The 22,143-nt window shown below is 49.9% G+C and overlaps 1 protein-coding gene across 5 annotated transcripts in view; it reads left to right on the forward strand.

Annotated features, from left to right (window-relative positions):
* The first annotated feature begins 8,339 nt into the window (after positions 1–8,339).
* Positions 8,340–22,143, forward strand: part of LOC110557064 (core histone macro-H2A.1) — a 62,525-nt gene continuing 48,721 nt past the window's right edge. For 4 of the 5 annotated variants that reach the window (XM_060380599.1, XM_060380602.1, XM_060380601.1 and 1 more), the window contains exons 1-2: positions 8,340–8,548; positions 17,702–17,906. In XM_060380599.1, coding sequence (XP_060236582.1) covers positions 17,735–17,906 — 172 coding nt within the window. In that variant the 5' untranslated portion in view covers positions 8,340–8,548; positions 17,702–17,734. Of the gene's footprint in view, positions 8,549–9,139; positions 9,266–17,701; positions 17,907–22,143 lie in introns of those variants that run through there. The other variant, XM_060380600.1, reaches the window with a different exon arrangement.

Below are 22,143 nucleotides of genomic sequence, written 5' to 3' on the forward strand. Positions count from 1 at the left end.
GTTACGTACAGGAGCAGAACTGACTCCAAGACAGCTGTATCTCCTGCCAATGGTTCATAAAAGCTGGACACCTGAATCTCACTGTATAACTTACAGGCAGCCCAACAGGCTAGAGCGTGCCTTTTTCAGGCAGGTCAGCTTGCTTGAGAGTATCTCTGGGGGTGCCTTACTGCTTATAGGTGCTTGGGAAGAAAGGGGTCTAGTACATCTGGTTTGTTTCAGGGACTTCCTGAGATATTTAAGTTGTTTATTTGTTGAATGGAAGAGCTTTCCTGAAAGACGGACAATTTTCACCTTCCGTTAGAACATCCTGTGTCTCAGTGAACTTAATCTCCAACTCGGAAGCCTTTCCCTAGGACACTGACACACAGCAATATCAACTGTTACCTGTGATGCCCAAACAATTTTACACTTTGGGAAAATACACAAAGTTTCAAGTTCATGTTAGAAGATAGAAGTTTTAAACTTTTCTAAATTTGTATAATGAGCTTCTTTTTTAAAACTCTTACTTGAAAGTGTATGTGTAATTCAAACTTTTTTTACTCTTATGTGAATATGTGTATGTGTTTGCATGTGTGCATGCGAGTAAGCGGGAAGGGAAGTAAAAGGGGGGAAGAGGAAGTGAAGAAACTCAGTTCACTTTGCTTTTTGCTGAGGTGCCCAGCTTTTGTATCTCACTGTAAACAGAAAGAAAAAAAAAGTTGTTGGTTTTTGTATTTAAAAGCAAATGAGGCTTTCTTAGCAATGTAAACGTAATTTTGATTCAAAAGGACCCCACAACACTCTGTGGACCAGGGTGGATTCTAACTACAGCTGTTCTGATGCAGAATGTAAACTGTTTCCAGCCTAGCTCTAACCTCAGGGGCAAAACACCATTTCAGTCTAGAAAGGTCCTTAACAAAAGAGAAGGTCCCTATCCCTTCCCAGACACCCCAGGCAGTCTTCCTGGCTTCTTTATTCTTCTTCATTAAGGGTTAACATTCACTCTCTTTCCCTCTGAAGCTGGGCATTCATTGCTTTACAAACCCAAGGGATAGAGTTTTCGAACCGGGGAAGGTGTCAGATTTAGAGGGAAACTGAAGGATCAAAGCAAGAGACTAGGTGAAGGCAGGGCTCACCTAGGTGGAAAGGAGCAGGTCTGCTTGGTGCAGAGAGCGCAAGAGCAGACAAAACAAGGTGGACCAAGAGGCCGGTCACCTTCCCCTGGTAACCCCGCCCACTTTTCTGAGCACACCTTTCTGGTATCCTAGCGACCCACTCCTTGCCTTCTTCTACACAGGAGCCCAAGGGAAAAGGGTTGTTTATTACAAAGACGTGGGAGCAGTCTCAAAGATTTGTTTCTGAGCACTGGGGACACATCTTAGCAACAGAGTCACAAGGCCAGATATCCCACTTTTTGATCGGCCGGCTAGAGGGCGGGGCTAAGCGTTGGCCCCATCAAAGCAGTCAAGCCTCTGTGGAGCTGAGAGTCAAACTGAGGCAGCCCGGGAGGAGGAAGGGAGGGAAAGAATCAACACCGACCTGTTCAGTAAACAGGGGCCCCACTTCAGGACACGCTCAGCACCTTCCTGGGGTCAAAACTATTCCCACGCTGGCTCGAAGACATGAGTTTTCACTGTTGATCTTTGCACAGAGTGGCAAAGTGTCCTGTGAGCCCGAGTCAGCAGAGTCATCTACTGAACAAACATGGTTCACTATTTCCCAGTCCTCACAGGGGAAGAGCCAGTCTCGGCTCGCGCTTGATGTCACAGCAAAAAGTAGTTTACTAGTTCTTGACTCTTCAGGACAGATTTAAAAGACATTCTATGTGACTGCATGAGGAACATGCCTGGGGCGGGGGGGGGGCAGATTTTGTGCCTGACCAACTTGGATGGTCATCCCTAAGAGCATGCTTACATCACCATTCTGCCTTTTCTGAGGAACGTCTTTCAGATGGGCACAGGGACGGGCAGCAGGCCTCTGCAGTGCTTTTGTGGGCCATGGGTGTTTGTGCCTTTCTGAGCCTCACCCTTTAAAAAAAAAATTAAAAAGGAAAAATTGTATTTTATGGCCATGCCGTCACGAAGAAAAATGAATTACTATCATACATTAAGTTGTTTTCTTCAATTAAAATAAAAAGGACCTAATCTTCATTTTCTTCTTACTTTAAAATAAATCATGACATTTTTATAGGCCCGTAAAGACCCACAGTCTCAGCAGTATTCTTCTGGGAGACTGTAATTATCCAGGCTTGGCTCTGTCCAGGGATGCATTCCCCAAGAGGAAGTGTTAATGGGCCATAATAATGTGTTTGTCTTTTTACCAATGCACGTTGTTTTTATTTTTGAGACAGAATCCCACTATGAGCCTCTAGCTAGTTTGGAAGCTGCCATGTAGACCAGGCTACCCTTGAGCTAACTGGGATCTCCCTGCTTCTGCCTCCTGAGCGGAGTTGTTTCTATTTTTAATTTCCTAATTTTTTTTATGAAGTTGTCCATGAAGCAACAGTGCTTGAAGCTCACAGAAGTCACTGCATGTGTGTGTGTCGGACAGTTTTGAAACAGAAAAGAATGAACCAGTTATTTCAAGGAAAACCTATGTGACATTTTGCTTTCCAATGATATAGGTGAGCTTTCAAGTAGAAAAAAAATAGGAATTTGAAACATGTGTTTCCCGCCATGAACCTGACAACTTCCCAGGACTGGGGGAAAACAAACAAACCAACAAATCCTCAGAAGAGATGCCTGCTGGCTAACCTTTGTCAACTGGACCCAAAGAGTCAGCTGGGAAGAAGGAGCCTCCACTGAGGAATGGCCTCTGGGGTTGTGAACAGATGTCTGTGGGGCAAAAACAACAACAAGAGCAAAACCTGCTAAATGATGGCACATTTAGCAAGGAGATCCTGGGCTGTATAAAACAGGTTACTAAATGTGAGCCTCTGGGTCAGCTCCACTTCCTGCCCTGACTTCTGTCAGTGATGGGCCACAAAACAGATGCATAAGCAAATGAACCCCTTCCTTCCCAAGTCGCTTTGGTTATGGTAGTTATCAAAGCAACAGAAAGAAAACTAGTGAGGGTGGGTACGCTATGACTGGGTAGAGTACCAGTGTTGTGCCATGAACTGCTTCTCCTGGAAGTCCCACATAGTTCAGGGAGCCCGCATTTTCCAAATGACCATGAGTGGATAGTACCCAATCCTGCATGGCTGAATGGTTCCTTCGAGACGTAAGACCAACGGATTGTAATGTACCTGATACCGAAAGCTGACTTACTGGTTTCTTATTGTGCATTGTTACAACCTTTATGAGCTCAAGATGCTCAGTGGTTAAAGCATTTGCTGCTCTTCTACAGAACCCAAGTTTGATTCCCCCGCACCCACGCTAGACGCTAGACGGCCCACAGCTGTCAGTAACTCCAGTTCTAGGAGCTCTACTGCCCTCTTCTGGCTTCTGTCGGTACTGCCTGCATGTGGTGCATACACAGGCACTCAGGCACATACAGACACACAAAATAATAAATACATTGTCAAAATATTATTAAACTTGAATACAGTATCCAAAAGTTATCTTTAAAAAGTTATGCAATTATCTAAAAAAAACTATTTAAATCCTCTAAACATCTATCTACACAAAGCCGATTTCATCAAAACTGCATATAGCAAGTGATTAAACATAGGAAATATAAGAATCTAGTTCTATTAAACCAGGTGTTCAAGAGGAGTTCAAAAATCATAACACAACATCACACTTATCGCTAACTTTTTGGTTAATAGAATTATTTTTTTAACAGCACATTATTGTGTTACACATATGCCAACATTTTTAAATGAACACTTTATTGTTATTTTTTTCCTCAGTTTTAGTTTCTAACAGTACTTTAACATTTATTTTTGGCAGTGCAAGGGCTTGAATGTGGGGCCACGCAATTGCTACATCCTTATACCTTAAACAAGGACTCTTCAGGGTCTTCAGTAATTTTTAAGAGTGCCAAGGGGATCTGAATGCAAGTAGTTTGAGAGCTGTGGTTATAGGAAAGCTCTGTGGTAAAATGCTTATGAAGGACCATTAAGTTTAAAAGCAGGTGCTGAGCACTGGGGTGGAAAGCGTACATGTTTAATCTGAAGCAGATTCAGGAAACCCGTATAATTCAGCAGACTGCCCAAAGGGGGACATTCTTTCCTAGTGAGTGCTTACTGTGATTTTTTTTTTATTTAAAAAAGAAAAAAAACCTTTTGAGCATTTTTAGTTTTCTAGTTTCCATGATGAGCACACATTTGTTTTCCACCCGGGGGAAAAAAAAACTCCAAAATCTTTAAAACTTAAGAGGAGCAACCTGGGGACAGGTCACTGAGACAGAGGATCAGGATGCAAGGTGAAGGGAGAGATGGAGAGAAAGGCTTGCTGCATTAAATAGCACAAGAGTGCTATTGTTTTCTTACTGCGGCCTTCGTGGCTAGCACACTGGGGGCTCCAGAGGTGGAGATGGCACACTCTTGAGGAGTGTGGGCTCTGGCTTTACCTGTTGGCCCCTAAAGAACTGAGGGTGCCTGCCCTCACAGGTGGATCTAGCGATGGACTGAGTTCAGGCTATGGCTCCTCTTGTACACCCTCCCTCTGCATCCTGAGTACTTTGTTTTGCAAGTCAACATTTTTCATTTCTTCAGCTTTTCTCCTGTTACTTCCCCACGGTGCAATATCTCAACTGCCAAACTGAATAGATTAAGAAGCATCCAGATTAGTAAAGCACATCCTTGGAAGGGATAACTGAGAAGGAAGATCTGCCATGAATACAGGTGGCCCCATGCCCTAGGCTGGGAAGGAAAGGATGCAAGAAAAGGGCAGAGGAGAAAGCCAGTAAGAGCTGATATTCTCTCTGCATCCTAGGCCTCAATGTGGGCTGCTCCACTGCACGCTCCCTGCCTTGTTGCTCGGAAACTGTGAGTCAGGATGAGCCTTTCCTCTCTTAATCAGCTTCTGTCAGCTGTTTGGTCGAAAGAATAAAACACTGTGACCGACATGAAAAAGTGGCATAAGAAGTCCATCTGACTACGTGGTTCACCTGTCTTTGGACCGTGGGAGAAATTATAAAGCACTTGAAGGGGTGGGCTAGACAAACCCTACAATTCTGAGAGCAGAATTTAATCAATGGTTCTGATAGAAGAGTAGAGGACCAGAACGGAGATGAACAAGGACTTCACTGGAAACTGAGTCCATGTTTATTACACTTTGGCAAATAGCTGATCTACATTTTGTCTGTATCCTGATACACAGGAGACTGGGTTTAAACAATTAATCTGATGGAGGAGGACTCAAAGCAGTATTCAAGTGTGGCATGGCTGGCACTCGCTGCTTTTAGCCAGGTTTACAGTGAGCAGTTAGAGAAAATAACAAAGATTTGAGGAACTTTCAGCTTGGTCAGAAAAATCAATCTCAAACAAAGACGTGAAAAGAGATGGTTCCTAACCAGGGTTTTACTAAAGGAATCGCTTTAGCATGAGAAACCAAGAGCTTTTCATTAGGGCAACAGGAAAGATACCTTGAAGGCATCTCAGGCATTGGCCAGACCCCAGGCTTTGCAGGCACAAGGGTATGACATTTTAAAACTCATTTGAAAGACACCTGTTGCCAGGAGTGAGTGCAGAGGTTCTCTGATCTCACTCGGACACCTAGAGAAGTGTTTGACTGGTTTCAGCTGCCTAGGCACTCAGAAGCTGCTGGAACCACAGTCCAAGGCAGCCAGTTACCCCAGGCCTTCCAGAGGTCCTTGACATTAATGTTGGTTTTATAGTCGTGCAGGATGGAAGAGTCATGGGATCATGGATGCTTCTACCCAGTGTTCAAAAGAAAATGACGGAAGGTCAGACATGTGTGACAGGGTCAGAGTCCCTGCGGCCTCTTCAGGAAGATGTCAATCACAATCCATGAAGATGAAGCTTAACTAGGAACCTTCAATCCCAGGATGTTGGAGTTCCCAGGAGCATGGAATGTCTCCTGAGGAAACACTAAGGTGACAAGTAGAGCCAGTCTAAGAGAGAGGCCACGTGGGCTTAACTGGCAAGGTCACAGAAGCAAAGTTTTTGGAGCTCATTTGACACCACCATGTCCTTGGATTCCAGACATGGAGGTTGGCGGGTCTCTGTCAGACTCTGGTGTCATCCCTCTTTTCTGTGCTCCCACTCTCCCCATTTGGAATGGAAGGCTTTATTCTGGGCCATTGTATGTTAGAAGCATATAAGTTGCCTTTTAATTCTATGGGGTAATGGTTCTGAACCTGCGGATCATGGCCCCTTTGGGGTGGGGTGAACGACTCTTTCACAGGGCTTGCCAATCAGAGATTCTGAATATCAGGATATTTACAACATGATTCACAACAGTAGAAAAAGCCCAGCTATGAAGTAGCAACGAGAGTAATTTTATGGTTGGGGATCTCCTTAACATGAGGGACTTTATTCAAGGGTCACAGCGGCAGGAAGGTTGAGAGCTGCTGCCGGAAGCGCTTGCAGTTGAAGAGTTTTCCTCAAGTCTCAAGGTTTTAGACTTGAACTTTTGAACAGCATTGGAAATATTAAGACCCCCTGAGACTCTTGCCTTCTGCATTATGGGATGACCCTGAACCCTTAGGACCCAGGGACAGATATTATAGCTTATAAATAAAATGCCCACCTTCACCCACAGTTCACTGTTGAAGCCATGGTCTTTACTTGAGGAAGCTGTGGAAACTTTAGGGCCTGAGTCCTCGGGGGAGGAATTATGTTACAGAGCGTTCATCACTGGACGGCATCTTGTTCTGGCTCCCTCTCTTCGCTCCCTGTTCACCATGAGCAGCCTCCGCCATGGGCTCCACCACTTTGATGTTCTGTTTTACACCCAATCATTAGCGCCATGGACTATGGGTTGGAAGCTCTGAGACTTAGTAAAAAATAAATAACTTCTTTAATTTGTTCCTCCCAAGTTTTTGTTACACTGACAGAAAGTCTGGCTAATTTCCCCTTCATTTTCTGGACTCCATTTTCATACTTTGGTCCATAATAGCTGTGGACATGCCTCATGCTTGGAACAGTCCTTCTCCCCAGGAACGGAGCGGTTTGCTTGCTGCATCTACGCCTTCAGGCCTTTCCTTAAATGTTTTATTCTGTATGTTTGCGTGTTTTGTCTGCATGTGTGCAGCATGGTGCCTGGTGTCCGCAGATGTCAGAAGAGAGCGCCGGATCTCAGGAGTGGAGTTATCAGGACCGCATGAGTGATGGGAAAAGAACCTCAATCCTCTGCAAGCACATGAAGTGCTGTTACACTGAGAGTCTCCACCTCTCCAGCCCCAAGACTACCTCTTAAACACACCCCTGCTGACCTTTCCTATTGTTTTCCCCACCCACTTTCCTCCCAGAATGTATACCCTCTAATGCATGACTTGTTTCTTGCTTTTCTTGTCCCACCAGACTGCAAGCTCCAGGGAGGCAGTGTGTTGTTGTTGTTTATTTTTTTTTACTTTGTTTTTAGCTGTTTTGTTTACCATTTCACGACGACACCTAAATGTATATGCATGGTACAAAGAATGCCCTAAGCATTTACTTGAAATAATGAATGTGTGGATGACAGGTATTGGCCAGTGGTAAACCGCTGTGTAGGGGCTGGAGAGATGGCTCAGCTGTTAAAAGGCCACAACACAATTACCTGCCACTATTCTAGTGCAGCCTGGCTCTGGAGGGAGAATCCCAAGTTCCGTGGATGGATTTCGCTGCCCTTTTTCTGGTTGCTCCCCCCCCTTAATATGTGTAATAGAAGCGTCACTGCTTCTATCAGTAAAGCCAGTAGCCAACAAACGTTTGCTGAGTGGAGGTAGCTAAGCGATTCCATGAGCAAAGCAAGATCAGACTTTGAGGCCAGCTGTGAAAAATCCCACTGATCCAGGGAGTTGATAGGCAGCGGCTGAGCAGGGTGCAGACAGCTGCTTCCATAGTACTTGTATTTAAAGACAGGGGGCCGGCTCGAGGCGTGGAGAGTTTGTACTGACCGGGGAGAAAAAGCGCTCCGGTTAACAGCCATTGTGCTTCCCTCCCCCTCTGTGGACGACGCTACCGGGGATGAGGCGACGCAAGACACACAGTAGGTGCTCACTGAAGCCACACGCGGAGCCGTGCTCCGGACAAGCATCTCCCCGAAGCCCGACGCCTGCAGCTCCCGCGTGCCCACCGATGCCCGCGGGGCAGAGGGCACACTACCAGGCCTGGGTGCAGCCGAGGCTGGAGCCCTCGGGCGTCCGGGCTGCCCCCCTCCCCACCCCCCCGGCGCAGGCCAGGGTCAAGGCCGGGGCGCCGAGTGGCGCGGGGAGGGGTGGCCGGACGCGCGGGGCCGGGAAGGGATGTGACGAGCAGCGCGCTGTGCATTGTGGGAATCCCGGGGCCGCCGCGAGTGGTTCCAGTTCACTGGTTCTAGCGGAGCCGGGCGGAGGGCGCGAGCGCGGGCCGCGCGGGCGGGAAGCGAGGAGGCGTGGGCGGCCGGGCAGGCGTGCGGAGCGGACCGGCGCGAGCGGCCGACAGGGCTCGGGGCCCCCCACACCTTGCAGCCGCCCGGTAAGTGCCGCGCGGGCCCCGGAGCCGCGGGCTGCCGCTCCGCACCGTCCGGGGGCCCCCGCGCGCCCTCCCGCCGCCGCCGCGCGCAGCGGCCAGGCCCGGCGCCCGGGACCGGAGCTGGGGCGCTCGCTCTCCGGCCCTGGGCTTCCCGGAGCCCGCCGAGGCCCTGCTCGGGCAGCGCGCGCCTCCGGGTGGTTTTGTTCCGAAAGCAGACCCGGAAACCAACTTCTCTTGGAGACGCACCCCTACCCCCGCCGGGGCGCTTTGTGGGAAAGGGGCCGATTGGGTGCCTCCCCCTCCCCGGTGGCAGAGCCCGGGCTGGCGGGGGCCCCTCGAGGACAGCGAGGCCCGGTGGCCCCCACCCGGCCCGTCTCCCCCCCGGGGGCTCGGGGCTGCTGTGCGCGGAGTTGTACTTGCTCGTGCGCCGCCGGCCCGTGCGTGTCCTCCCGGGCACAATAAGTGGGGCGCGAGCCGCGGGAGCCGCTGTGTGGCCGGGCTGGCGGGGGGACCCGGCGCGAGGCCTGAGCAGGGGAGGCCCAGGGACCGCTGGCGGACGGAATCCTAGGCCAGAGCGGGCTGGAGCGGAGCCACGGTAGCCCCGCTGCTCTCGCTTGCCTTTTGTTTGCTTTGTGGTGGGGAGGTGTTGTTTTAAGGTGACTCCGGAAGGCCGTAGGCTCCCCGCGCGCCGAGGGACAGTGGAGAGGCGAGTCCCTGGGGGTGAGTGGAGATGGAAGGGGCCGATGCTGCTGGCTCTGTCACCTGACAACAGGTGTTTGAGATGTTGAGCCCCGTTTCCCACTCCTGCAGGAGACCGCTGATAACTCTCTTTGCTGGGCGGAAGATTGCATGAAAGAATCTTTTAGAAGAAATGTAGGGGAAATGTTTTCTGGGTTTGCGAGTGAGTTACTTTTGAACAAGCCTGTTGAGACAGACTTTGGCTCCAACGATTGCAATCACTATAAAGTCTTTGTTAAGATTTTAATGATCCAATAAACAGCTTAGAAGAATAGACAATTGGGGGGGGTTTCTCCTACTGGCTTCCCTCCTTGCTGACACCTCTGTGGTTTGAGGTTTTCACTGTGAAAGGGGAGGAAGTGTTTTGTTTCTAGACTCTGCCGCAGGGAGTCCAGTTTTGAACAGTCTTATGCCGGAGTGCAAACAAGGGCTAATCCAGTTAGTCCTCCTGTCACCATTAGGTGCCCAGCGTGCAGCCACAGTTGCGGTTATCTCTGAAATGGGAACCCCGGGCATGGTACTGGAATTAGCAGTAACCTTGCCCACCGTTGACCACTCTGCTTGCAAACACCCTCTGACTAGGTCAGCTTCTTCAGCGTGTGGGTTGTTGGTGTTTCCCTCAAGGACAGTGAAACTCCTAAGACTTTAGACTTTCCCCCTGGCTATGATGGGGGACCATAGTTTTCATTTGTTGCTGTTACTGTTGATCCCTAGCTAAGGCATGGGGGAGGGGGCGTGGACATTGTCTACAGCAGGTACTAATGCAGGTAGGGAGAGCTCACATTGCATTACACTGAGAACGGCCTGGAAATGCGAATGTGATAATCTCCTCACTGGGTTACTTTTCACCAAATGGGCCAGCTTCAGGGAGTGGCTCAGCTCCATCTGCCATTTCCTCGGGTCCTGGAATGTTCCCCAGTGACAAGCTTGGAGCTGATGATGCCCCAAGCCGATTAAAGATTTATTTAAATAAATCACTAGTCTGTATGTGATGCTCAGGGGTTTGCAGCGGACTTTGGTCCTTGGGACATGAAGGGGAAGGGGTGGAAGTAGCCAGGACCCTTACCTCTCTTGAACCCCATTTCCCCCCATTCTGTAGGCTTAGGAGCAGTGGCTCCTGCCACAGCTTTTGGGTCCACCTGACTGGATCTCCTCTCCATTCCAAAGAGTCCTATGACTTGCTTGCTGAGAGCAGAGCAGCCCTGCCTGGCTGGTGTCTTGCAGTCACTAATATGTCCCAAGAATCTGTTCTGGGTTAGGTAATGGGGACAGAGTCATGAGCTAGAAATGCCCAGGCCCTGCCCCTGGAGGACTGACTGTGGCAGAAGCAAACAGACATGTAGCTCTGAGGAGGTCCGGGGTGGAGGGACAGTTGTGTTAATGGGGTTGAGCTCTATCAAGGAGAAGTTTGCTGGGCAGAGGAGGAAAGATGGGGACAAATGTTTGTGGAGGGAGAAACCATGTGCGCCAATTGTAGAAGACAAAAGCAGAGGACCCCAGAGGTACAGCCCGGGGGGTCAGGGTGGTAGAATCTAGGGTCAGGTAAGGATAGGGCACAGTCAAACCCACAAGGAATCGCATCAGAACCACCGAAGGGCCCTGAGCAAGAGAGGAGAGCAGTCTCTCTTACTTGAAACCCTTGTTTAGGAAACGCCTGGGAGCTTCCAGATAATCTGCCTGACTGGGCTCTTGCTCTCTTAAAATCACATTTTCTTCTAAGGGCTTTTTGGAGATGTCATAGAACTTAGCACAGTCTTTATTGGGGAGGTAAGTGGCAACGCTGCCTTCACCATTCAGGACTGGTCCCTCAGCACAGCTCAGAACGGACACTGCAGTGTGCGTATTCAAGGGTGAAGTTCCAGGCCCCAGCTACAGGCCGTTTCCTGCTTGGGAAGGACACTGGGCTTGAGGTTTGCTTTTCTCCAACATCTAGAAACGGGACACACGAGCAACATGTATGTCCTGGGATCTTTTCTGCTTGCACCCTCTCCTTTGGTGGCAGATGGTTCCTTCGTGACTTCCTGTTTGATGAATGGAGAGATATTTTTCCTGATTGACTAGTACAAGTTCTGAGCCAATCACAGTGAAGCTTGTGTAGTATAGCTGCATGCCTCTGGGGGCGTGACAGCAGAGCCACTGCTAACATTCTGGCAGGGCAGGGCTAGACAGCAGAGGGCTGCAGATAGGACTGCTGTCCCCCCTTCAGAATGGAGTACCCTGATCAAATTTGACAGGAAGGTGACATGCATGCAGACACAAACATTTATTCAGCTACAGGGAATGGAGCAGGTGGCCCTTATTGACAGTGTTTTGGACACTTATAGATGAAATTCCTCCATACCTGGAGCTGGGGCACAGGTTCTCTGACACAGATCCCTAGTAGTTCCAGCCAATAGCTTCCATCAGAATCAATATGCATCCATTTGTAGCTTAGATAATGAAGGCTTCAGAACTGATCATTCCCACGGCTTGAGCGTGCTGACTGGTTATACATACAACCTACAAACTGCAGGCTGTATGCATCCTAGTATAGCCATGACTGTAGCCCAGCACCTTCACAGATGCCAACTTCACATTGAACTGGTGAGAACCTCAGTCACCCGCTGATAAAGGCTGTCTCTGCTGTAGCATCACTGGGTTGCTGTCTACGGGCGTGAAGAAGATAAGCCGTTTCCTCTGGCTAGTATTAGTCAGAATAGTGCTGAGAAGAAAGGTAAGCTGGGTCAAGACTGTCATAACCCTTTGTGTGACTTTTGTCTCAGCCATCAGGCCACGTTTCCTTCCTGAGCTCTCCTAAGGTGGCACAAACTCTCTGACTTTTGAGGGTCTCAGCTTTCACGGCGACTTGACAGATGGGCCCTGACACGTGGGTGTACAGGATAATCTCAGAGGCGGCTCCAGACTGACGTCCCAGTAGCCACGGCTATGAGCCGTTGGCCTTTGGACAGGCTGCCCTGTTCTCTGTCGTGGGAACGCATTTACAGTAATGGCAACTGAACGGCCGCAAAACAGCAAGGGCTACAGTGGTGAACAGACTTAAGGGTCTCGGGTACCAACACCGCTAACAAAACAGGCGAAGCAGGCGCAGATGATACAATGTAGCAAGTGTTGAGGGCAGCTACATACAAATAATCTAGAATGCTAAACAGGTTGGAAGGGGGGATTGGAAAAGCATTTGAAGAGAAGAGAATTTAAAAGAATCAGTGAATATATTAGAGAAAGAAGTGGAAGAGGGAAATTATTATATAAGGATTCACTTATGCAGCCATTCTTCCTTCTTCCTTTGTTTTTCTTTCTTCCCTCCCTTCGATCCTCCCTTCCTCTCTCCCTCCCTAGTGCTATAGTAGGAATAGCTGAATAAGGCAGTCTGGGGGAGCTCTAGTTGCTGGGACCAAGAAAAGATGGGCTCCTCAGAACTTTTCCCATCAGGACTGACCAGAATGTCAAGCGGGGCAGAAAGCACAGCCACAGTGGACTGCAGCATGGGGCTCCGTGATGGACTTGCCTCAGCCACAGGAGACAGGCACCGCTAGGCGGGCCAGCAGGCCAGGGACGGGTGTTTGAGAGGGAGCTGTGGGCTAAGGTGCGTGGCAGTGACTGGCTGTAGGAAGGAGCGGTGGGGTCTGGCAGGGCTCTTCCGCACTTCCCTTCCTTGCTCCTCCTCGTAGGAGACAGCCTCTCGTCCTGTCCACCCCGTTCCTGGCGTCCTCGCCGCTGGCTCTCTGGTTCCATCTGTGCCGTGAGGACATAGTGTACTCTGTAGTCGCACCTCGTATGTTGAGCAGCTTGCGCTGCCTTTTCACTCATGGCCTGATTCTCCAGAAGTTTTTCTCTGGGCAAGCTTTGCCGCCCCGCAGACAAGGTTCATGCTTGCTGCGCTTAGTGTGTACTTGGAGGAGTTGCGGGGTGAGGTCATCTGTCTCGGTACTTCGATGAGATGTCTGAGACAGGCTGCTCTATGAAAGAAAGGGGTCTTGGAGGTAAAAGGTGAGGGGGCCACATCTGGTGGTGGCCTCCTTCCTGTTAGAGTCCTGAGGTTGTGTAGAGCATCACATGGGACATGGGACAGGGAGTGTGTGTGTGTGTGTGTGTACGAAGCCCTGCATGTCTTAAAACACTCTTCCTCCTTTAAAGGCACCTAGGTTCAATCGTGGGGTCTCCGTCTTTGCCTTTGCCTAATCCTAATTGTTTTCCAAAGACATCACCTGTAAACATAGTACCAGATTAAGTTTGTGTCCTCTGAGCACCTGGAATGCTACAGAAAGCCTCAGAGACGCAGAAGCGACAAGTAACACAGGGTACAGCTGTGTGCCCAGAGATCCCTCAGGGTGGGCGGCAGGCTCTCCATGTCCTAGGCTGGTGACAGCGAAGGGGTGGCCAGCAGGCATGGTAGCCGGGCACAGCCCCTGTGCCTTTGGGCTCTGGGATCCTTGGTGCCTAGTGACTGAGTAGGCATCCTCCTGCGTGGTGGACCCAGCAAGGAGAGCGACATCTCTGACCAGGCAGTCCAGCTGTTCTTTATGGTGCCTTGGCAAGAGGCTGAGTGCTTGAAAAGTCATCTGTCCAGGTTGTACAACTGTCCTTCCCTCAGATCAGGCTGTGTGTCGGTCACTGCTCATACTGAACTTGCCACTCAGACCATGGCTTCAGGGTCAGCTTTCAGACGGCTCTGACACGCGCCCCATCACCACCCCGAGAGCAGATGGCTGGAGTACATTTCCCAAACCCTCTTGTAGTTACAGATGGACTTGTAGCCAGATTCTGACTGGTGGGTCGTGATCAGTAGTGCTGTGCCCGTTTTCAGGCCTGGCCCCTACACGTGTGTGATAGCCAACCTAATGATTCCACGGCAGCAGGGGGAGTCAGGCCCTGATGATGTCAGTCAGAGATGGGAGGGTCTAGCTCTATGAGTCATGGAGATGTGGCTGCCATCATAGAAACCATTTATTGGACCTGTGTTTGCTTTTCTGCTATCATGACATAGCTGAGGTTAAGTAACTTTACCAAGTTTACTAAGCTCACAGTTTGGAAGGTTTGTAGGCATGGTGCCAGCCTCAGCTCAGCTCGGGACAGTGGTGTTGGGGTGTGCTAGGATGGTAATAAAAGAGGAAGTCATGGAAGGAGTTGAAGGAGCCAGGACTAGAATCCACTGGCCCTACCCCAAGTCCTGACACCCCTTATTATTAAGGTGGAGACTAGTTTTCTGACACTTGAGTGTGGGGTCATCATGTGTCAACCACAGCAGGAATTTTCCTGAGTGGAAGTAAGTTGTAGGGAATTATCTGATGGTGGTTTAGCAGTAGTGCTCTGATCAGGACAAGTGTCTAAGACCTGTCCCCTGTCTTATGAATGCTGTGTTCTGGTTAATAGTTAAGCAGTGGCTTAGGGTGGCAGCTGCTTACCACCCAGCTTCCCCACCAATACTTTTAAATACTTTAAAAATCCTCCTTCTTCCTCCTTCTTTTCCATCATCTCTGACAGATGAAAGCAAAAGTTCCAGAGGGGTTAAGTCACTTGACCAAGGCCACATGCTCACCAGTGGTAGAGCCATGAGTAGAAGCAGGTCAGGCTGGTGTGGAACTTCTCATTCTACATCATGATACCCAGTAGCCTCTTTTCCCGTGGCCACTCTTTCTCCACATTGGAGCTAAGTTGGAGCTGCCCATACCCCAGAGACCTTAGAGCAGGCTGGATCTGCACACACACACACACACACCAAAGGGTGTTTAAAATCCACCACATGCTATGGGGACGCTACAGAGCTCAGTCAGAATTCTTACTTAGCTTGGGGAACTGTAGACAGAAAGTGCAGAAAGAACGCAAGAGCGCAACAGAACCATCGCCATACAACTCCCGTGGCCGGAACAGATAGGCTGCTGCATTGCTGAAGAGTGTGACTCGGGGTGAGATCTGGAGACGGTGCTCACCAGCACGGTGTCTGGGGATCCGTGAAGAGCCACCTGCAGTGGTTGGCATGCAGTGTGGAAATGAGCAGGCACACGCACGTGCTGGTACAAGGCTGTGAAGCACCTTAGTCATTGGGGTCTGGTAGCCAGGTGCACACTGACAGACAGGGTGTCACTAGCTGTTAGGTATAGAGACTTGGCTGCTCTCAGAGAAGGAAACAGAAGGAACATTACCCTAAAGAGTGAGCATGTGTGGGGCTTGCCAGGTCCTAGTGCTTCTGCCTTCTGGCAAACAGTGCTGGCCCCAGAGGCAGCCCAGACACACTGCAGGTCCTCTGTGCACACCTGCAGGTCTTCTGGGGAAACAGCTGGTTATAAACGTGGTCATCCCTGACCAAAGCTGCTCCTGCTGAAACGGGGAAAGACACCGGCAATAAAAGCTCTGAAGATCTTGGGCTGTTGGTCTGTGAAACACCCTTCCTAAGCCAAAGATTGTAGGGACCAGTGACAACTCTGCTCCCCAACAGGTACATGTGTGCCATCCATGCTCCGTGTTTGGTGAGCCAGGCACCTGTGCATGTTGTGCTCTAAGGCAATGTGGCACTGCAGAGTCAGCTCTTTGCTTCAGAAAAGTTCTGACCCCCTTTCACCATCCCAAAGGCCTTAAGAGTCTGTGCCTTGGATCTGGCATGCAGGGTTCTTGGCACACAGGCTAGAGCCACCTTACCTCTGCTGGGCCTGGCAGTGTGGCTGGCCCAGCATGCCCATGATGTCTGTGGCCCTCAGAGCTGTGACTCTGACTGGCAGATGTTAGTGTGGACCACAGTCTCCGAGATAAAGCTGAGTATCAGAATAACAAGAACTCCTAGCCCATGGCCATCATGCTCACAGAGGTGCAGCCTTAGAACTGGAAGGCCCACACATCATGGAGCCTGACCTCAGTAGCTCAGGGAGACCTGCCCGTTTGGTTCAGTGAGATCTAGGGACTGCATCAATGAGACTTGAGAATCACTCAGTATCCATTACAACCCATCTTCAGCACCTCACATTTTCACATTTGTTACAAGTATGATTTAAGTGACATAGGGTTATTTATCGTCTCTCTCACTTGTCACCTTGGGAGGGAACACATTTATTGCCCATCAGAGTTCCTATATTGTATTCTTGGTGTAAGCATTCGCTACCCTACGAGTGTAGTCAGGTCCAGACCTCCCTCCACTTGAGGTCTGTAGAAGTTGGAACCAGGGGCTGGAGAGATGGCTCAGAGGTTAAGAACATTGGCTGCTCTTCCAAAGGACCCTGATCCGATTCCCAGCACCCACATGGCAGCTTACAACTGTCTGGTCTGTAACTCAAATTCTAGTGGATCTGATTCCCTCACATAGATATATATGTATGTCAAACGTACATAAAAATAAATAAAATTTTTAAAAAGATTAAAAAAAGAAGAAGAAGAAGCTGGAATCAGTGCCATTATTGCCATGGCCAGAAGCTCATGGAACCTAGATTATGAAGCAGCCAGATCAGGGATGATTGGCCGAGCACAGAGAGAAAGGAGGCCCTAACAGAGGAATGGTCAGTGCAGAGGCGTGAAGAGGAGAAGCAGGACCTTACTGGGGGACCCCTATGACTTTCTGTGTCAGAGTTTAGCTCATGTGGCGGGAAGCCAGGCAGGCCTAGATTTCTAAGGTGTTGCATCGAGGTGGCGAAGGACCATGATTTTTATCTTGGGATTTTTGGTGGTCCTAGTCAGCTTTTAGATTGGGACTCAGACAGGTTCTGATATGCTTGCCACAAGATTGACTCACCTACAAGGTAGAGAGGAAGAAGAGAGCAGGGGAGTGAAGGAAAACTTTGCAGATGCCCGTGAGCACATGGTTGAATCGGATGAGCTGAGTGCAGTCATGGCGGGTGCTAAGAAAGTCCTCTGGGCTGAGGGCTCTGTGGATGGGTGTAGACAAGAGCAGAGCCTCCTGCAAGGCAGCCCCAGGGGACCGCTTACGCTCAGAGGGCCTCTCTCAACTGCCACCTGTCAGGGTCCTAGGGTCGGTAAGGCAGCTTAGATTAAGAGCCCAGCCTTTTGGCTGTATGTCCCTGTTCTAGGTGAAGGCCATAGTTTTCTTCCCTTTGTACTACAGATTTATTATTCCCGGTCTCAAGCGTATAAAGATGGCAGTTATTAAAGAGGTGTAGAATATAACAAGAAATCACATTATTGTTATTTATTTATTTTTACAACACAAAGCATAAAGGGAAGACACTTAAGAGCAGTCATCATCAGAATAATATTTAAATGGAAGTGACCAATAAAATTGACATCACAGGGTGAAATGTGTCTATTCTTTTTGCAAGGGTCAGACATCCCCAGGCAAGCACATAAGTGGCTTGGCAGGCTCAGTGGGCTCAATGTTGCCCGTGTCCATCATCTGTTACCATCAAGGGACCAGAGTGTCCTGGAAAGTGGCTAGTGAGCTGTCGTCAGTGGCCCTGACTGTGTGTCTTGCTCTCACAGTGAGCTTGCTGATCTGCTCCTGGGGCCGTCGCCATGTCGAGCCGTGGTGGGAAGAAGAAATCGACCAAGACCTCCCGGTCAGCCAAGGCGGGGGTCATCTTCCCCGTGGGGCGGATGCTGCGGTACATCAAGAAAGGCCACCCGAAGTACAGGATCGGCGTGGGGGCGCCGGTATACATGGCTGCCGTCCTGGAATACCTGACCGGTGAGTAGTGCCAAGCCCGCAGCACCCTGGTCAGACGTGGCAGCTCTGTGGGCCTTCCAGGGACCGACAGGATCATGTCCTACTTACAGACGCTCGTTCTCCCCCTGGGGAAGTCAGTAAATGTCTTCACCGAGATCTGCCGGTTGCTAACCTGTCACCTCAGTTCTTTTACACCCCTTCCCTGTACACAGCTGCTTCTTATTTGTTTTATTTATGGCTGTTAGGTCACTTCATTTGCAAATTTTCAGTAACCTTAACAGTGTCATCTATGACTCTGGATTTCTTTCTTGGTTCGGGAGCCGTCTCAGTGTCTTAGGCTGCGCATGCCCAGATTGCCTGGTCTGGTTTCATCTTAAGCGACACACCAGATTTTAGTTGTTTTCGAGTCTTCCACAGCATTGATGTTTTAAAGTAGCCAGGCCGCTTGCTTTGCCAGATGTTCTTAGGCCTGGGCTGCTCTCGCGATGCGAGACTTCGGCCTTGCTTTGCAGGCGAGGCCGAAGTAGGGTCGACTCTTCCTCACAGCACCTGGTGTGGGCGTGTCCCGTTTCTTGTTCAGCTGAAGTGGCATCGGGCAGCTCTGCGCATCTCTTCCTGTAGCGCTCTTTGACAGTATCTTCAGTCTCCCAGGATGATTCTAACACGAGCCCCTTAGGCCATGGTGGTTAGGTTGAGCAAGGATTGGGGGAGGGAGGTTGGGCTTTTAATTTATTTTATTTTATTTTATTTTATTTTTTTTAGGCAACGTCTCAGGTAGCCCAGGTGAGCCTCAAAATCTAAAGAGATGAGGATGACCTTGAAACCTATAGTAGTTATTAAATAGAGATTTTTCTTATTTCTTTTATTCTGAATTTCCTAGGTGGCTTTCTTCTGTCAATCAGATGTTTACTCTCCCTCCTACTCTCTCTGCCTTCCCATTCTCAGTATTTGTGCTATTCGTTTTGGCTCTTCCGTGCAGAGGCGTGCCTTAGTCTCACCCTGAGCTACCCTTGTTGCAGCCTTGGCATCGGCCGATTCTCAGAGACCTGTGGTCCTTTTCACAGATCTGACCTTCTATTGTCCCCGTCGTGGGAGGCAAGCTGAGCAGGGACAGATGCTGTCCCTGTTTTAGTGAGGAGGAAACCAGGCCTCCAAGTTTAAACACGCTTGCCTAGTCTGTGCATGTCCTCTAAGGGGCTCGGAAGGCCCCAGGCGCTGCTGTCTTGTTCAGTGGCACCTATTATTTGGTGAGTTTCCTGGGTGCTGGGAAGCAGCTCCCTGATCCTTATGGCTGCCTCTCCTTTACCAGAAAGAAGAGATTGAGCAGGACAGGGCACCTCTTGTGAGCTGGCACAGCCAGGAGCAGACTTTCTGGACTTAGCACCTGGACTGCCTACCCGCTCACTGCAGCAGCTGTCAGGTCACCCTGGAGCAGACACGGTCATGGGAGGCGACAGTCTCGTGACCATCAGTCTTTGAAAAGTCGTCATTTTGTTCCAGGCAGGTGGTGTTTGCACATGTTTTGGAACTCCTGACTTTCTGCTTGGGAAGTGTGCTCACAGGTCACAGAACTGATAGCTTGAGCGAGGCCCAGTTCACAGAATAGAGGAGGAAACAGGCTAGAATTTAGGCAGAGAAACCAGTGTTCTGCTTTGTTTCTCTGTTCCTGGGGTAAAACATTGACTCAAAGCAACTTGGTAAAGGAGAGAGTTCATTTAGCTTTCAGGGTGAGGTCCTTCCAGGGAAACCAAGGCAGGGTCTAGGGGTAGGAATGGAAACAGAGCGCATGAAGGAGCACTGCTCCCTGGCGTCCTTCCAGGTTTGTATTCAGCTACCTTTCTCATACAGCCCAGGTCGGTACCGCCGATGGTGCACTGGGTCCGCCTACATCAATTAACAGGCAAGAGAATTCCCCACAGGCAACCCATAGGCCAGTCTGTTGGAGTCGGTTCCTTAGTTGAGGCTCCCTTTTCCCAGGAGTTATCAGATTGATAACCGAAGCTGACTGTGACACCTGGGAAATGATGTTTAGCATTGACAGAGACAGAGGAGGGTGACTGGACGGAAAGCAGAGGGGTTTATAGTTTCACAGCAGTTATCGAGCGTCACGACCTACAGTGACTCACCTAACCTTTCTGGGCCCACACTCCTTAACAGCTCCAATAGAGACAGCTATCCCTGCTCCACCAATCCCAGGCTCTTTGAGTGCTGGAGGGGCTTCCTTAGAGCAAGATGGAAAGAGCTGTTGTATTGGCCTCTTAACGCCACCACATCCCTGCTGCCAGAAAATTCATAGACACTCTCATTAGGTTAAATGAAACAGGTTTTCATTCCTTCCCTACAGCTTCTTCTGTTTTGTTGGTGAAGTGTGAGGGGACAGTATTACTGCTCAGCATCTCAGGTAGCTGCTGCCACATGTATAAGTGTCTTGTCTTTGCCTGTCTCATTATGAATTGGAGATCCAGGTGAAGGTTCTTTTGCATGGGTCTGGAGACCTTGACCATATTGTACTCACTGGTCCCTTGCATGGTGGTGCCCACAATGAAGAGTGGCTCAGCAAGGGGAGCCCATGACCCGGGCTGGGCAAGCAGCTCAGAGGCTTTCTTTTCTGGGCAGCAGCTGCAGCAGCTTTTGCATAGTGAAGTGTGAGTTACCTTGTGTTCTATTAAAGCTCCTCCATCAGGGAATCCTGCTGAATTCTACACTGTATCTACCTGCATACAGCTTTAGTCCTTGGCATGAACATCCCCCGACACTGCCTGTCACATGCATGGCCCATGTGACCCGGAAGAATATCCAGAGTTGTCAGTGCTGCACTTCACCCTGGAGGTCACCGCACCCTGTTTCCTGAAGGAGAAGAGCAGATAAGCTCAGGGGCCGTGCCCAGCTAGGACCCTGTAGTATGGTACAGCGTGTGCTGTGGCTGCCCTCAGAAGGTTACAGTGCTCAGTCTGTGGGGCCATGACTTGATGTTCATGGAATCTGGAAACTTTAGGTGTCTTGCTTTGGGGCCCTCAGTGGGAAGGAGAGGTGGGCCAAACCCTCTGTCAGTTGTATTCATTGCTTTTGTTTTCCTAAGGACCCTTTCTCCTATACCTGGCACATTTATTTACTATCTGCTGTTTGCCAGGTGCTGTGCTGTGCTCTGCACGAGAGCAGAGTGAGGGGGAGAATGGGCTCCGCTCTGTGGAGCTCTATCCAGATTAAGTGCTATGTGCAAAGTGGCGTGAACAAAGGGACGCCTGATTCACTGGAGAAAGCTTCCGGGGGATGGAAGGGGATGTCAGCATAGGCCGGGGAAGGCCCTGGGGTCAGGCCATCCTGCAAGAGCCAGGAGAGGTTTCTACCCTCAGTTTCCCTGTGCTTGACACAGCTGCTGGATGCTAGCCCCACACTCAAGCATGAGACAGCTATAGAAGAGGAAGGAGCAGAAGGACCAGCCTCCTGTCAGCTTCGGGGCTAGCTGAGGTGCACCTCAAATATGGTGCTGTGACACAGGGCAGGTGCCAGAGGAAGTCCCCCTCATCCGGCGCATCTTCACTGTGATATGTTGGTACAGACACCAGAGCCATCTCCAGCCAGAGAACTTTGGTCTAGAGCAAGTAGTGATGGTGAAACAGGGCCGCCTGTGCTGTGAGGTGGAAGTGGGCCTGGGACCAGTTCTCAGGAAGTGTCTTCTTGGAGGTATGTGAGGAGATGATGGTGGCATTGGTTCTTACTCTTGGGTGGGAGCCCAATCGTCTGCTGAGGTTAAAAGGAGTACATACCACCTGGACGAAGCCTGGGTCTAACAGCCTCCTCCTCCAAATCTCAGTGTGCTGTGGTCAAAGCCTGGCCCAGTTCTTCCTCAGGCCCTATTGGAAGAGTATAGTACTGGATGCTTGTCCTTGGGGGTACCTCAGCTTTGCCTCCCAGCCAAGAGGTCAGAGCAGCCCTACCTCTCGAGAGTGCTATGTACACTGACTGATCTTGTCGAAAACAGGTAGCTTGTATTTCATATTACACAGTCAGCAGCAGAAAAAAAAAAAAAAACAAACAAAAAGTGTTAGGGACAGTGAGGCAATCAAGGACAGACTCTACCCAGCCATCATCTTTGACTCATAGTATTGGGGAACCTTAAAAATTTATATTTATTTCGAATCCTGCAAATACGTAAGCATGTAGGGAGTGAGGTCACTCTGTGAAGGTGGATGCAGTACCTGCAGAGGCCAGAAGAGGGCACCCGACCTGTGGCTGGCCTTAAAGGTCGTTGTGAGCT

The sequence above is a fragment of the Meriones unguiculatus genome, chromosome 3 (assembly GCF_030254825.1).
Source record: "Meriones unguiculatus strain TT.TT164.6M chromosome 3, Bangor_MerUng_6.1, whole genome shotgun sequence".
Lineage (NCBI taxonomy): Eukaryota > Metazoa > Chordata > Mammalia > Rodentia > Muridae > Meriones > Meriones unguiculatus.